Source organism: Hyperolius riggenbachi, chromosome 2, assembly GCF_040937935.1.
Source record: "Hyperolius riggenbachi isolate aHypRig1 chromosome 2, aHypRig1.pri, whole genome shotgun sequence".
Classification (NCBI taxonomy): Eukaryota; Metazoa; Chordata; class Amphibia; order Anura; family Hyperoliidae; genus Hyperolius; species Hyperolius riggenbachi.
The window spans coordinates 482,189,613-482,205,452 of NC_090647.1; the positions used below are offsets into that span (position 1 = coordinate 482,189,613).

The window sequence follows — 15,840 nt, forward strand, 5'->3', positions numbered from 1 at the left end:
GGACTTCACCAGACTGAAAACCCTTTAACTGCTCAACAGATCAGAATAATTGAAAGGCGTTCAAGACCAGAATGATGTAAAAATGTCCAACATAAAAACAGGAGTGCTCCATGCTGGTATTTTTGCCTTGGGAAGTGGCGTAGGCTACGAAACACATAGTTAAAGAGACACTGAAGCGAAAAAAAAAATATGATATTATGATTTGTATGTGTAGTACAGCTAAGAAATAAAACATTAAGATCAGATACATCAGTCTAATTGTTTCCAGTACAGGAAGAGTTAAGAAACTCCAGTTGTTATCTCTATACAAAAAAGCCATTATCTCTATGACTTTCAAAGTCGTGGAGAGGGCTGTTTGACTTTTATTATCTCAACTGTTAGTTAACTATTTACTTTTCCTCTGGCAGAGGAGAGGTCATTAGTTCACAGACTGCTCTGAAAGAATCATTTTGAATGCTGAGTGTTGTCTAATCTGCACATATTAGAGAATGATGCAATGTTAGAAAAAACAATATATACCTGAAAATAAAAATATGAGAATATTTTCTTTGCTGCTAAACTTCTAGTAACTATTCATAGTACACAACCAATTCATTATATCATATATTTTTTTTTCGCTTCAGTGTCTCTTTAATAAGCTGCTGGCAATACAAGACTTGTGATTATTGGAGACCAGTGTCATGCTTAGGCTCCTATTTTTAATTTGGATATTTTTACATCATTATTATAGTCTTCGGTCCTTCAGACTTATCTAGGGGATTTAGTATACAGTACTCTTACAAGGGGTTGGTTAAGCACTGTCCTTTTGGTCTTTGGGAGAGACCAGAGTGAACATCACCATCCTTTGTCCCGAGTGGGTATGGAGTACATCATCCTCACTTAGTGATTGCCTACTGCTACCCCAATTTAGTGAGCATAACACTCATTATTTGATTTACCATGTAACATTACCTGCACTATATTAGCGCCAATTAGTCTTCGGTGTTTTACTTTGAGGTTTCCCCACCTTTCCAAGTATGTAAACAATCAAATGTATACTGTAACTGGTTACCAATGACTATCCTGCCATTTTTTCCTTAAAGTGAACCCAAGGTGAGAGTTAAATGAAAGCTGCCATATTTATTTACTTCTAAGCAATACCAGTTGCCTGGCAACCCTGCTGACCGTCTGCCTCTAATATTTTCAGCCATAGACCCTGAACAAGCATATGCAGATCAAGTGTTTCTGACATTGTCAGATCTGGCAAGATTAGCTGCATGCTTGTTCCTGGTGTTATTTAGACACTAATGTAGCCAAATAGATCAGGCAGGGCTGCCAGGCAACTGGTATTGTTTAAAACAGGGCTGTGGAGTTGGAGTCGAGGAGTCGGAGCAATTTTGGGCACCCGGAGTCGGAGTTGTGGTTTCATAAACTGAGGAGTCGGAGTCAGAGTCGGATGATTTTTGTACAAAATCCACAGCCCTGTTAAGTATTAGACGAAGGAGTCGGGGTCATTTTGGTTACCCGGAGTCGGAGTCATGGTTTCATGAACTGAGGAGTCGGAGTTGGAGTCGGAAGATTTTTGTACCGACTCCACAGCCCTGGTTTAAAAGGAAATAAATATGCCAACCTCCATACCACTCTGACCTCAAGTTCGCTGTAAAGCTAAACAATTTACATAAATACAATTGCCTAGTCTTGAAAAATGTAAGATGGACATCCTACATACAACATCCAATCCACACTTCCAGTTGTAAGTAATAGTGATGTCAACTCTTTTCTTCCCAAAGAAGCAAGGTGGTAGACAAGCGGTGGTGTTTGCTAGGCAGGGAAGGGAACGGTGTATCCAGTCATTGTTGGTAGGAGGTTAAAATTAAGAACCTCCAGAGTAGAAATGCCGTTCCGAAGTCCCTGCGTCACCCGACTTCTGGTGCCTGGCCCCGCCTCCTCTCTCTCCGCAGAGAAAAACAACAAGCTATTGACTACAGTAAATATCTTGGCGTTTTTCTCCAGGAGAGTTGGAGGCGGGGCCAGGCGCTGGAAGCCGGGTGATGCAGGGACTTCAGAACGGCATTGCGGGACAAGGCTTCTCAGGGAAATATAACTATTTTACTTGCAGGCTGTCTTATTTTCATTTCTACTCTGAAGGTCCTCTAACTTTGAATGCACTTGGGGGAGAGAGCAGCACACAGGTTCTTGTACTAAGATGTGTAGTTACAGTAGTCATTTAAGGAGAGATAAATTGTGAGTTAATAAGTAAGGTGAGATAATTCAACAGATAATCTTTGTGAATCAGCAACCATGGCACATGTCATTTAAAAGATGGTTTAAATTTACATTTAGCCTGGAATCCCTTTTTCAATCACTTGGGAATATTGCTATAATTTATTGTTGCAGGATGAATAGTGGTCACAGCATCGTCACTTGTGTGCCACTGATGTAATTGTAACTGATCAGATAACCCTTACCTGTATCCCCTCCATGCAATACACATTCTAGTTTAATTTTTTTAATTAAGTGGGATGCGAAAGTTTGGGCAACGTTGTTAATCACCATGATATTCCTGTATAAATCGTTGGTTGTTACGATAAAGAAAATCTCAGTTATATATTATATAGGAAACGCACACAGAGATATTTGAGAAGTTAAATTAAGTTTATTGGATTTACATAAAGTTCGCAATAATTGTTTAAACAAAATTAGGCAGGTGCATAAATTTGGGCACTGTTGTCCTTTTATTGATTCCAAAACCTTTAGAACTAATTATTGGAACTTAAATTGGCTTGTAAGCTCAGTAACCCCTGACCTACATACACAGGGGAATCAAATTATGAGAATGTATTTTAGGGGGTCAAGTGTAAGTTTCCCTCCTCTTTTAAATTTCTCTGAAGAGTAGCAACATGGGGGTCTCAAAACAACTCTTAAATGACCTGAAGACAAACATTGTTCACCATCATGGTGTAGGGGAAGGATACAGAAAGCGGTCTCAGAGATTTCAGCTGTCTGTTTCCACAGTTAGGAACATATTGAGGAAATGAAAGACCACAGGCTCAGTTCAAGTTAAGGCTCGAAGTGGCAGACCAAGAAAAATCTCGGATAAACAGAGGTGACAAATGGTGAGAACAGTCAGTCAACCCACAGACCAGCACCAAAGACCTACAACATCATCTTGCTGCAGATGGAGTCACTGAGCATTGTTCAACCATTCGGCGCACTTTACACAAGGAGATGCTGTATGCAGAGGAAGCCTCTTCTATGCCCACAGCACAAACAGAGTAGCTTCAGGTATGCTAAAGCACATTTGGACAAGGCAGCTTCATTTTGGAATAAGGTGCTGTGGACTGCTGAAACTAAAATTTAGTTATTTGGGCATAACAAGGGGCGTTATGCATGGAGGAAAAAAAAAAAACACAGCATTTCAAGAAAAACACCTGCTAACTACAGTAAAATATGGTGGTGGTTCCATCATGCTATGGGGCTGTGTGGCCAGTGCAGGGACTGAGAATCTTGCCAAAGTTGAGGAACGCATGGATACCACTCAGTATAAGCAGATTCTGGAGACCAATGTCCAGGAATCAGTGACAAAGCTGAAGCTGCGCCAGGGCTGGAGCTTTCAACAAGACAACGACCCTAAACACTGCTCAAAATCCACTAAGGTAGTCATGCAAAGGAACAAGTACAATGTTCTGGAATGGCCATCTCAATCCCCAGACCTGAATATAATTGAAAATCTGTGGTGTGAGTTAAAGAGAGCTGTCCATGCTCGGAAACCATCAAACCTGAATGAACTAGAGATGCTTTGTAAAGAGAAATGGTCCAAAATACCTTTAGCCAGAATCCAGACTCTCATTGGAACCTACATGAAGCATTTAGAGGCTGTAATTTCTGCAAAAGGAGGATCTACTAAATATTAATTTCATTTCTTTTTGGTGGTGCCCAAATTTATGTACCAGCCTAATTTTGTTTAAAAAATTATTGCACACTTTCTGTAAATCCAATAAACTTAATTTCAGTTCTCAAATATCATTGTGTGTGTCTCCTATATGATATATTTACCTGACTTTTTTATCGTAACAACCAACAATGTATACAGGAAAATCATTACGATTAACAATGTTGCCCAAATTTTCGCATCCCACTGTAGCTTTCCTTGTTAAGTATCATAATAATAAAATTACAATATTCAGAGCATGGAGAAAAGCCTTCTACATTACATATTAAAACTCCACAACCGAACCTCAGCTGGTGACAGATTTCATAGACTCCAGTGAAAACGAAGCAAAAACACAAACAACTGAATGTTACAGGATCCCCATGAAATGGCCACACATGCTTGCGTGCTTTACAGCATTTATTGTGTTTCCCACACACAGGATTCAGTCACACAAGCACCCAAGGCATGACATCACCACTCTTCCTTCACAACAGGAGGTGCTCTCAATAGCTGGATTTTGTCCACTAGAATCTCAGGCTATTATGTCTCTGCTTAATGAGATCAGGAGATTCATTATCTTATAACTGTGAACAGTGCCTGTCCACTTTTCTCTCAGCACTGAAGCTAAGGCTTTTCTGAAAAGGCAATCCAAATCAATTCTTAACCCATTCCCTGCTGGGGTAAACCCAATGGGGCTCTTTGAAAGGGATTTTCTTGTTTGCACACAGATTTATCCAATCTCCTCTTGACCTGCTTGATAAATTATAATAGGAAAGTTTGAAGTGATGCAGAGAGCTGCTTGTCATCCCATCATTCCCTTTAATTGGGCCCCTGGCATGATATTGAGTACTTCAAGTACATCAACAATTCTTCCCTCTTAAAGGACAAATGAAGCGAGAGGGATATGGAGGCTGACATGTTTATTTCCTTTTAAACAAGACAGGTTGTCTGGCTGCCCTGCTGATCCTCTGCCTCTAGTACCTTTAGCCATAGACCCTGAACAAGCATGCAGATCAGAGTAGAAGGTAAAGAGGCGCCCAATGTATATAAAACACTTTAAAATCAATAAAATGAAAAAATTGAAGTGGCTTACCTCACAGACAAACTCACTTTAAGTAAGGAAGTTTCATTGAATATTAAGCACAGGCAACGCGTTTTGTGGGACCATGCCCACTTCCGCAGGCCAAATAAAAGTGCCGTAGCCGCATTTGGGGCACCTCTAGGTTTTATATACATTGGGCGACTCTTTACCTTCTACTGTGCCTTACTCATCCCTCCCTTCAAGGAGGGGTGCCTTGCGCACCTGATCCAAGGTGGAATTCCACCACCTATTATTTCAAAGGTGCGCAGGTTTGTTGCTAAGAAAGCGACCGAGTCCAGGACTGCTAGTAGACCTGAGTGGAGTCAGGTTTAAGACACTCCAATTGCCTGAAGTGGTCGGTTGCCCCCTGTGCAACCCACCTTTGTGAGTACCTTTCTATAGAAGTATTTTTTAATACTCCCCTCCAGTATTGTACATGCAGAGGTTTCTAATTGAAGTCTGACTGGATTATCTGCATGCCTGTTTCAGGTGTGTGATTCAAACACTATTGTAGCCAAAAAGATCAGCAGGACCCTGGGCAACTGCAATGTTTAACATGAAATAAATAGGTTAGCCTTCATATCCCTCTCAGGTGTGCTTCAGGCCCCTTTTACACTTGCAGATAATACCTGCGCTGCCTTACCCTATTTTACCACAAGTGGCCCCAAAAGTCTATGGAGACTTTCAGGCTTATTGCGGTTTGTTGAGGTGCGACAGAAGTATTCAAGCCGACACAAGGGCAACAGTACGTTACCGTACCAAGCTTAATGCTTGGTGCTTTGGGTAGTGAAAGCCTATGTGTGACACACCAAATATGAACGACTGAGCATGGCGCGTCGCAGTGTGTAAAAAAAAGGTGTAAAACTGGCCTCAATGAAATGAAGCTTATTTAAATAGATGGACTGGACTTTATTTTCTGAGTTTGTAGAGGATAGGTAATCTAATAAACCTGGACTTGAGTTTACATGAGCTCAGAAGGAAACTCCAACATTAGGGGGCTCTGATCCGACGGAAGCCCAGAAGGAGGGGCCCAAAATGACCCAGATGAGGGATCCGACACAGACCCAGATGAGGGATCCGACACAGACCCAGATGAGGGATCCGACACAGACCCAGATGAGGGATCCGACACAGACCCAGATGAGGGATCCGACACAGACCCAGATGAGGGATCCGACACAGACCCAGATGAGGGATCCGACACAGACCCAGATGAGGGATCCGACACAGACCCAGATGAGGGATCCGACACAGACCCAGATGAGGGATCCGACACAGACCCAGATGAGGGATCCGACACAGACCCAGATGAGGGATCCGACACAGACCCAGATGAGGGATCCGACACAGACCCAGATGAGGGATCCGACACAGACCCAGATGAGGGATCCGACACAGACCCAGATGAGGGATCCGACACAGACCCAGATGAGGGATCCGACACAGACCCAGATGAGGGATCCGACACAGACCCAGATGAGGGATCCGACACAGACCCAGATGAGGGATCCGACACAGACCCAGATGAGGGATCCGACACAGACCCAGATGAGGGATCCGACACAGACCCAGATGAGGGATCCGACACAGACCCAGATGAGGGATCCGACACAGACCCAGATGAGGGATCCGACACAGACCCAGATGAGGGATCCGACACAGACCCAGATGAGGGATCCGACACAGACCCAGATGAGGGATCCGACACAGACCCAGATGAGGGATCCGACACAGACCCAGATGAGGGATCCGACACAGACCCAGATGAGGGATCCGACACAGACCCAGATGAGGGATCCGACACAGACCCAGAGGAGGGATCCGACACAGACCCAGATGAGGGATCCGACACAGACCCAGATGAGGGATCCGACACAGACCCAGATGAGGGATCCGACACAGACCCAGATGAGGGATCCGACACAGATCCAGATGAGGGATCCGACACAGACCCAGATGAGGGATCCGACACAGATCCAGATGAGGGATCCGACACAGACCCAGATGAGGGATCCGACACAGACCCAGATGAGGGATCCGACACAGACCCAGATGAGGGATCCGACACAGACCCAGATGAGGGATCCGACACAGACCCAGATGAGGGATCCGACACAGACCCAGATGAGGGATCCGACACAGACCCAGATAAGGGATCCGACACAGACCCAGATGAGGGATCCGACACAGACCCAGATGAGGGATCCGACACAGATGAGGGATCCGACACAGACCCAGATAAGGGATCCGACACAGACCCAGATGAGGGATCCGACACAGACCCAGATGAGGGATCCGACACAGACGAGGGATCCGACACAGACCCAGATGAGGGATCCGACACAGACCCAGAGGAGGGATCCGACACAGACCCAGAGGAGGGATCCGACACAGACCCAGAGGAGGGATCCGACACAGACCCAGAGGAGGGATCCGACACAGACCCAGAGGAGGGATCCGACACAGACCCAGAGGAGGGATCCGAAAAGACCCAGATGAGGGATCCGACACAGACCCAGATGAGGGATCCGAAAAGACCCAGATGAGGGATCCGAAAAGACCCAGATGAGGGATCTGAAAAGACCCAGATGAGGGATCCGAAAAGACCCAGATGAGGGATCTGAAAAGACCCAGATGAGGGATCTGAAAAGACCCAGATGAGGGATCTGAAAAGACCCAGATGAGGAATCCGAAAAAAAAAACCCAGATAAGGGATCTGCAAAAACCCAGACGAGGGATCTGAAAAAACCCAGATAAGGGATCTGCAAAAACCCAGACGAGGGATCTGAAAAAACCCAGATGAGATATCCCACATGACCCCGGGTAACCATCCTCTTTCACATAATTGACTTTATTTACAAAACCCAGCGCACGTTTGTGAGATCACCTGCTACTCCGTGTGTTCTCCTACCTTACTAAATTGATCCCACTGTGTTATTAAGTGTAATAACATGCGGGAACACACGTATTCATGTATCACAGGAACAGTGTAGCATAAAAAGGTCCTTACCGCCAGCTAGCTAGCAGCAGCAATTTCCTCATTTCTCTCATGACAAGTGAACTTTGACAAGAAAGCAAAAAGCACCAGGATGCTTCGAATATGTGGGTTTTACATGGCATTTTGACTGGAAATAAACAGGGTACAATAGTAATAATAATTAGCGGGCAATTTCCTATGAATGAACGTGCTTTTCTTAGACCTGAGCAGCAGCATGTCCTGCGTGTATGTATGCTTGCTTTCAGGCTCCATTGTTCACATACAATCTCCAATCCCTTCTAAATGCCTCCAATCCCTTCTAAATGCAGCGGCCCGCCTCATTCACCTTTCCACACGCTCTTCCGATGCAGCCCCACTGTGCCATTCTCTCCACTGGCTACCCATTACCCAGAGGATCCAGTTCAAACTCCTGACTCTAACATACAAAGCCCTCCACGAGTTGTCTCCTCCATACATCTCCTCACTAATCTCAAGATATTGTCCCTCCCGCAACCTTCGCTCCTCCCAAGAAATTCTCCTGGCCTCTAAGCTGATCACCTCCTCTCATGCTCGCATCCAGGACTTCACACGAGCATCAGCCCTTATCTGGAACTCTCTTCCACAGCCTGTACGTCATGCGCCAAACCTGGACATCTTCAAACGCACTCTTAAAACACACCTTTTCAGACAAGCTTATAACATGCTATAGCCCTTTATTTACTTATTTGTCACAATGTAATCAGAGGCAAAGAATCACTGCCTCATCCATCCTCCACCCCCTTACCTAGTGTGTCCCCCACTACCTATTAGATTGTAAGCTCGCAAGGGCAGGGTCATCCTCCTAATGTTTACTGTTTTTGTAACAATATTTGTGCTGCTTGGAACTCTGCTGTATATTTGTTAGTTGTATCTATGTTCCTAATGTCGTCTTATTGTGCTTTGTAAAGCGCTGCGGAATATGTTGGCGCTATATAAATAAAAAATAATAATAATAATAATAATACAATACTGCTGACGAGAGGGATGCCTGAAAACATGGCAAGTGTGGCAGAAGGGTAGACAGCACAGTGCATATTGGCCAATAGTTTCAGCAGAATTTATTACTGTGGATTAAATCTATTGTCCGACAAAACATGTACTTATAATTCTGGCTTGCATGCAATGAAAGCATTATGAAGCTTAGAATTGGGCCAATCAAATTTGCAAGAAAGTCAGTATACTTTGCATCTCATTGACCATTTCTGCTGATCACTTCAAAAGCTGTGCTAACCCATTTCTGGGACCTGCATTACATTTTAGGTTAGCCATAATAACATGGGAGGATAGTTAGCAGGTGCTTTTTGTTTTGTTTTTTTGACAAGCACAGAGCAAACAAAATTGTGGTTCATCAACAGCTATTTTATTTGTGCTGTAAACAATATTTACACAATATTTACACTATTCGACAGAAAACTGGTAACAACACTAACAAAATCCTTGCCAGTGGATGTACTAACTAATTTAGTTAGTACATCCGAGAGAAGCCTGCATGTGGCGTCCCTGCTAACATACTTTGCAGCATAGAACTAATGTCTCTCCCAAAAAGAGAATGGTAAGGTTCCCCAATAATAAGTTGTATTAATGACAATGCATAGGTTTGCTTCCATTATTTGTATTGTGAGTTGCATTAGTTCTTAATGCACCTGTTCAACAGCCATAAGCACAGTTGTGCATTAGTGAGTCTTATTAGCCCTATGCAGTGAATGTTTGTCAGGTGCATTTTGGTTCGATGCGCAACCATTTCATAGACTTGCTTCATGAATAATAATGTACTAACTAAACTTGAGAAATCCTCTCTACAAGGTACAAACCTAATATGTGTTCCATCAAAACAACTAAAATCAACAGTAAGGTGGCCACACACCATACAATTTTTTAAATATCTGTTCAATTTAAGAATTGCAATACATTTTTCTGACTGATTGTAACATTTCAAAAATATGACCAATGTACCACACACCTATGTTCAATTTTTCCCCCAATTATAATAAAAATGATTGGAAACTCATAAAATTGCTAGGGTGTGTATATTAATAAATTGACAATCCAACACACACCATACAATCTTTAGAAAGATTGAAGAAAAATATCTGGCAGTCCGGATCGATTAAAATCGAAGAAAACGGGAAATCCGATCGGATTTTTCAGTCGAATGAAAAAAAAGCTTTCGATTTTTTCAGGAGATACGATAGTTTTTATCGAATTACTGTAAAATCGGATCATTTTATTGTATCGTGTGTGGCCACCTGTAGTCTTTATCAGCTCAAAATTGCAAAGTTAGCTAGTTTGTCAACCCAGCTCATATGATGATGATTCCAGGCTGAGCTAATCGGCCTTTTATTTCTCACCTCACCACTTCTCTCAGTGAGAACAGCAAATCCTGGTGTGGATCTCTTTTCTCACATAAGCATTTAGGGAAAAACATAGATTTTTTTTTTTAATGGCAAAGCAGTGAGGAAAAATCTGTGGCATACACACACCACTTACTTCTCCAGATTCTCTCTCCATGCAACTGCCACACCACCCATAATTGAAAGGACAACTGACCTGAGAGCGATATGGAGGCTGACATTTATTTCCTTTTAAACACCACCAGTTGCCTGGCAGTCCTGCTGACCTTTCATGCATCAGTAGTATCTAAATCACGCAGCTGAAAGGCATTCAGTCATACGGACTACCCCTTTGCAAAATCTACTGCTTTCCTTCAAACTGAATTATGCTTTTCAATTGATTGCAGGGGAAATCTTGATTGAGAAGTTATCCTGTTGCATTCAAACAATCCTAACTGAATCTACAGCAGATTAATAATTTGGTATTATCTTAATCATTAAAATACCATATGAAGCAGGGGGTTTCCATCTATTCCCTTCAGTTTTGTACATAAACCAGACTTAAATAAAATGAATCTAACTGAACATTGCAAAATGAATATGGTAAGAGAACTTATACCATACATGATTAGATATCAGAGGTTGCTACATGAGCTACCACAACACAATATCAGAAATCACAAGGACTCCAGAGTTTAAAAAAAAATGTTTACCTGCATGGGCAATACAGCAAGCGCTGGCGTGGTCCTCACTGGTATCCCACTCAGAGGACTGCGGGGGGTGGACTGAACTGGACTAATGGTTGCCCCACCTCCTGCAAGAGAGGTTAGATGTTTACATTTTACAAGAAGTCTTCAGCAGCTGCTCTTCACTGGTGCAGTACTGCGTTGTGTTACCACAGGTTGAACAGATATATAGGCACTAAGTACTTAATCAGGAACACTATTAATACCGGGTAGGAACTCCTTTTACTCTCAACACAGCCTCAGTAATTTATGAATTGGATTCCACAAGATGTTGGAAACATTCTGATGAAATTGCAGACTAATAGGTGCCCAACTTCTTCATTATGTGACTTTTTCCATTTTGGGGCTGGGGTGAGGTATGGAGTTGGTGGCTGTGTGGACTGCTCTGGCTAGGAGGTGGAGTGGAATTAAAATGTATATTAGATTGGGGGAGTGAGGTTGGGCTTGTTCTAATACAGCATGGTTAGCTAGGACACAGAGGAGGAATATAAGTTTAGTGGGAGGTGGGAAAACAGCATTGAAGCAAGTAAGGCGATCCAGCTCTGAAGCTAATGCCAGGCTGTCAAAAGTCAAAGTGAAGCCATTAAATATCACAAATCGTGAGCATACTATCCCTGTATCTCCGAAACTCAAGATTCACTAGACTAGCCTACACCTTTCAAAGTCCTCACTCCACAGTTTTGATGGCCATGTGCCCACTACAAACTGTTTCCTGTCCTTGTTGACAGGACTCAAACTGGACATGAGTTACTATAGCCTCTCAAGTCAAACTAGTGTGGCCTTTTTCCTTTAACCTCCCATCCCCCCCTTGCCCACCACAATGCTGAATTGTTTCATGAATGGCAGATATTTACCTTGAGGCCCCCCATCAAACGATTTGATCAAGGTTTTGACTGTAGTTGAAACTTCGTTAGAAGAGTTTGTGACGTGGTTTAATCCAAGCTCCTGCCAATGTGTTGCGTTGTCCCCGTCCACGACACCTTCGCGCAGTGACCTCCTGTAAAACGGACAACATTACAAATAAACATAATAAAATACTGAGTTTGTGACATATTAAGCAGTGGTTCATTGACACATGCAATTAAAGAAAAAGTGAATATGGCCATGTTCTAGGTAGGGTTGTACTATATGTTGACATGTTTATGTCATCATACCACACACAGTGGTGAAATAATAGCCCCTAGGACCTTGCCTTTGCCTTTACATACAGCCAAAATAGAACATTATGATGTTTAGCACAGTCAAAACTCCCTTTGCACAAAGACAAGCAGTTCATCTGCAGACACTCAGTTACCGATTTCTATTCAGGTGATTACTCAATCTCACCTACCTTTAGCGGGGAGGATTTTTTTTTTCATTGTGTCAAAAAAAATAAAAAAAATAAAGTTTTGTTAACTATCCCTTTAATAGTCTATTTACTCTGCAGAGTAGTGCACAACACAAACCTCTGACCAAGTGGCCAATAAATCACTGCATGTGGTCAATTTACTGGTATATGTAAAGCCAAGTGCCAGGAAAAAAACAAACCTTTTTAGATTTGGAGAGCACTGAAAGTGGTTAGAAGCTATTTCACCAGCATAAAGTACTAGAATGTGTTAGGCAGAGCCTCATAAAGTGGAAATGGAAATGGACATGGACGGAAATATCAAACTTCACAAGAATATGGCTTGTTTTCCATTTGTGAGTAATTCCCATGTGAAGGCCATGCTGTAAAGTAGAATGTGTGGAGAGAGCCTGGGGAGAACACTGGCTATTTCCTGCCCCTCATCTGTCTGCTTGGAAGATGAGCAGAGTGTATGAAGCTTTCACTGACTAATTAGCACAAAGTGTTACTGAAATTATCGTCATGCTCTCTAAACTCCGCTGGTAACAGATAACAGCCAGTATTGATAGATATTACAGTGCCTGAGGCTTGCTGGAACTCACTCCGAAACACAGAAGGCCTTAATGTTAATAGGTCCTTATAGCTGTTGCTGTAGGTGCCTGTAACTCTCTGCTCCCGCAATGATCCAAGTCTTCCTTCTTCTTGGACCAATCTCCCGCAGCTTACTCATTGAGCATGCAGCACATCTTCCTGTCACTAGAGGGTGCACTTTAGAATACAAAAAGACTGTCTTGGTAATATTGTGAAAAGGGCCACTTGTATTGTAAAGTAGGCCCCATACTGTCCAGAAACTCAGGAGCAGTGTACGAGTAGCATCGACACACAAGGTTCTATGTCCAGGAAGACTAAGAACATGGACTGCTGATGGGAAAGCAGCAATATTTACTTCTGTAGCCGACAGAGCAGGCAGTGAAGTGCTACTGTCCAAGAACAGCAATTACACTTTAACCATTTGAGGACCACAGGCTTACACCCCCCCTAGTGACCAGGCTATTGTTTGCAATTCAGCACACTGCAACTTTAACAGTGTGCTGCACGGCCATACAACTTAGCTCACAAATAAATCTGCCCCCCTTTTCTGCGCACTAACAGAGCTTTTTGTTGTTGGGGTCTGATCACTGCTGCAAGTATTTTTTATTAGTATTAATTTAACGGTTTTAAATAAAAAAGGCCTTTTTAAAAAAAAATATTTGTACCACCCTCCCTGCCCCGAGATCCAATCACAGTGATCGTCTCTCATAGGCATCAGCTTTCGAGAGCGATCGCATTTAGTGGCACTCCAGGGTAAAGCCAAGTGTCAGGGCTGTCCCCAGTACAGCGCTCCACTAGATCACAGCACTACAAATCATTTCAGCCGGTTTTTGGATTTCACAGCCTGCCAGCCACGATCACGGCTTGCAGGTTGTTTACAGAGCTCCGCAACTCAACGGGGATATGCACGCAATCCCCGCTACTCTCCACCCCAGGACTTGCTGTCGATCGGCGTTAGGCGGTCCTGGGGGAGCCACCAAACCAACGCCTATTGGCGTTAGGCGGTCGGAAAGGGGTTAAAGGTAAGTTACACAGAACTTTTTGGTGTTTGTAGTGCTGCAGTGCTTCATGGACATTATTTTTAAATACAAGATTAATTCCCCAAAATTTCCCTTTAATGCCCCGATGTAACTGTAGTTGCAGTACCTTATAGAGAAACTTCAACCAAGGATTGAACTTCACTCCAATCGGTGGCTGATCCCCTGTTCCACAATAAATCTTTACCTTTTCCCGAATAGATCATTAGAGGGGGTGTCTGTATGTCAGATATTGTGGTGAAACCCCTCTCACAGTGTGATAACATTACCATGGTCCTGACAGTTTGTGGTCTGTGAACCTCATTGCATTGTGGGAAATAGCGGCTTTTTCCAACTGCCAAGCAAGCAATAACACCCTCTGTGCATAGAACTCTCAGTAACAAACATTCAGTACAGATCACCTGGCAGAACTAAAGATATCAACACCAGTGATACATTTCAGAATGTGAATTAGAGAGAAGAAAGATTTTACAATAGGCAAACACTGAATAAATCTATAAATTAACCACTTTGCATCCAGACCTTGTTTCCCACTTATGGACCAGAGCAGATTTGACAGTGTAGCTATAATTTTCAAAGACAAACTAGGCTTTCATTGTATGCCATTTTTTCCCTCAAACAATTTTTTTTTCTATGAATTTTAATGGGAAAACAAGGGAAAAATATAGAACAAACATTTATTTCTCAGTTTTACCAATTCCAGTTTAACCTTTTCACCTCAAAGGGTTTTTCTTTTCCAGAGCAATTTTCACCCGTCAGCGCTCCTTCTATTCATTCACCTATAACTTTATTACTACTTATCACAACAAAACTATCTATATCTTGTTTTTTTCACCACTGATTAGGCTTTCTTTGGGGGAGGGGGGGGGGTACTTTTTGCTAAGAATTATTTTATTCTAACTCAGTTTTAATGGGAATAATAAGAAAAAAATTGAAAAAAAAAATCATTATTTCTTAGTTTTTGGCCATTATAGTTTCAAAATAAAACATGCTACCGTAATTAAAACCCACACATTTTATTTGCCCATTTGTATCGGTTATTGCAACGTTTAACATTTTTCTCTAGTATAATGTATGGCACCAATATTTTATTTGGAAATAAAGGTGCATTTTTTTAAGTTTTGCGTCTATCCCTAATTACAAGCCCATAATTTATAAAGTAATTGTAGTATACGGTTTTTGTATACATATTAAAAAAGTTCAGTCCCTAAGGTAACTATTTCTGTATTCTTTTTTTATTTGTAATTTTTTTTTAATAAAAAAACATAAAAAATAAAAAAGGTAACTTTAGGGGAGTGTGAGAGATCAGGGGTTAATTAAAAAGAAAAGTAACTAGAGATGATAAACTGAAAAAAAGGGGTGGGGGATGTAGTATTACAATTTGGCCACAAGATGTCCTCAGTGGTGACTTCAGCTCCATATTGTTAGTGCAAAAACGGAAGCACTACGTGCACGGGATTCATGAATGGCTGAGCCGTCTGAATAGACGGCTGCAGCCATTCACAGGGGAACTTAGATCAATGAATGGGATTTGTTTTCCCATTCATTGATCTAGCGGCGGGGCGATTGGCGGTAATGAGCGGCTGTACCAAGCGGGGTGGGGGTGGGGGGGGAACGGGGGGACGCGGCAGGAGGGACGTAGCACCTACGCCCCTGCACAGAGTTGTGGCATTTTGCAGGGGCGTAGTTACTTGTTCCGGGGGAGGGGAAATGGTTAAAAATAATAAGTGCTACTGTAGATTAAAACACAGATTTTGTTTGGCTATTCTTACCGCTTATCACAAAACTTAGATTATGTTCCT

The 15,840-nt window shown here is 42.5% G+C and overlaps 1 protein-coding gene across 1 annotated transcript in view; it reads right to left on the reverse strand.

The window, feature by feature from the left end:
• The window catches only part of SPECC1 (sperm antigen with calponin homology and coiled-coil domains 1), a 481,287-nt gene that overhangs the window by 161,070 nt on the left and 304,377 nt on the right, over positions 1-15,840 (reverse strand). Inside the window, exons 8-9 of the mRNA XM_068270298.1 lie at positions 11,941-12,083; positions 11,054-11,154 (exon numbers count right to left, since the gene is read on the reverse strand). Of these exons, the coding sequence (XP_068126399.1) occupies positions 11,054-11,154; positions 11,941-12,083 (244 nt within the window). The remainder of the gene's footprint in view (positions 1-11,053; positions 11,155-11,940; positions 12,084-15,840) is intronic.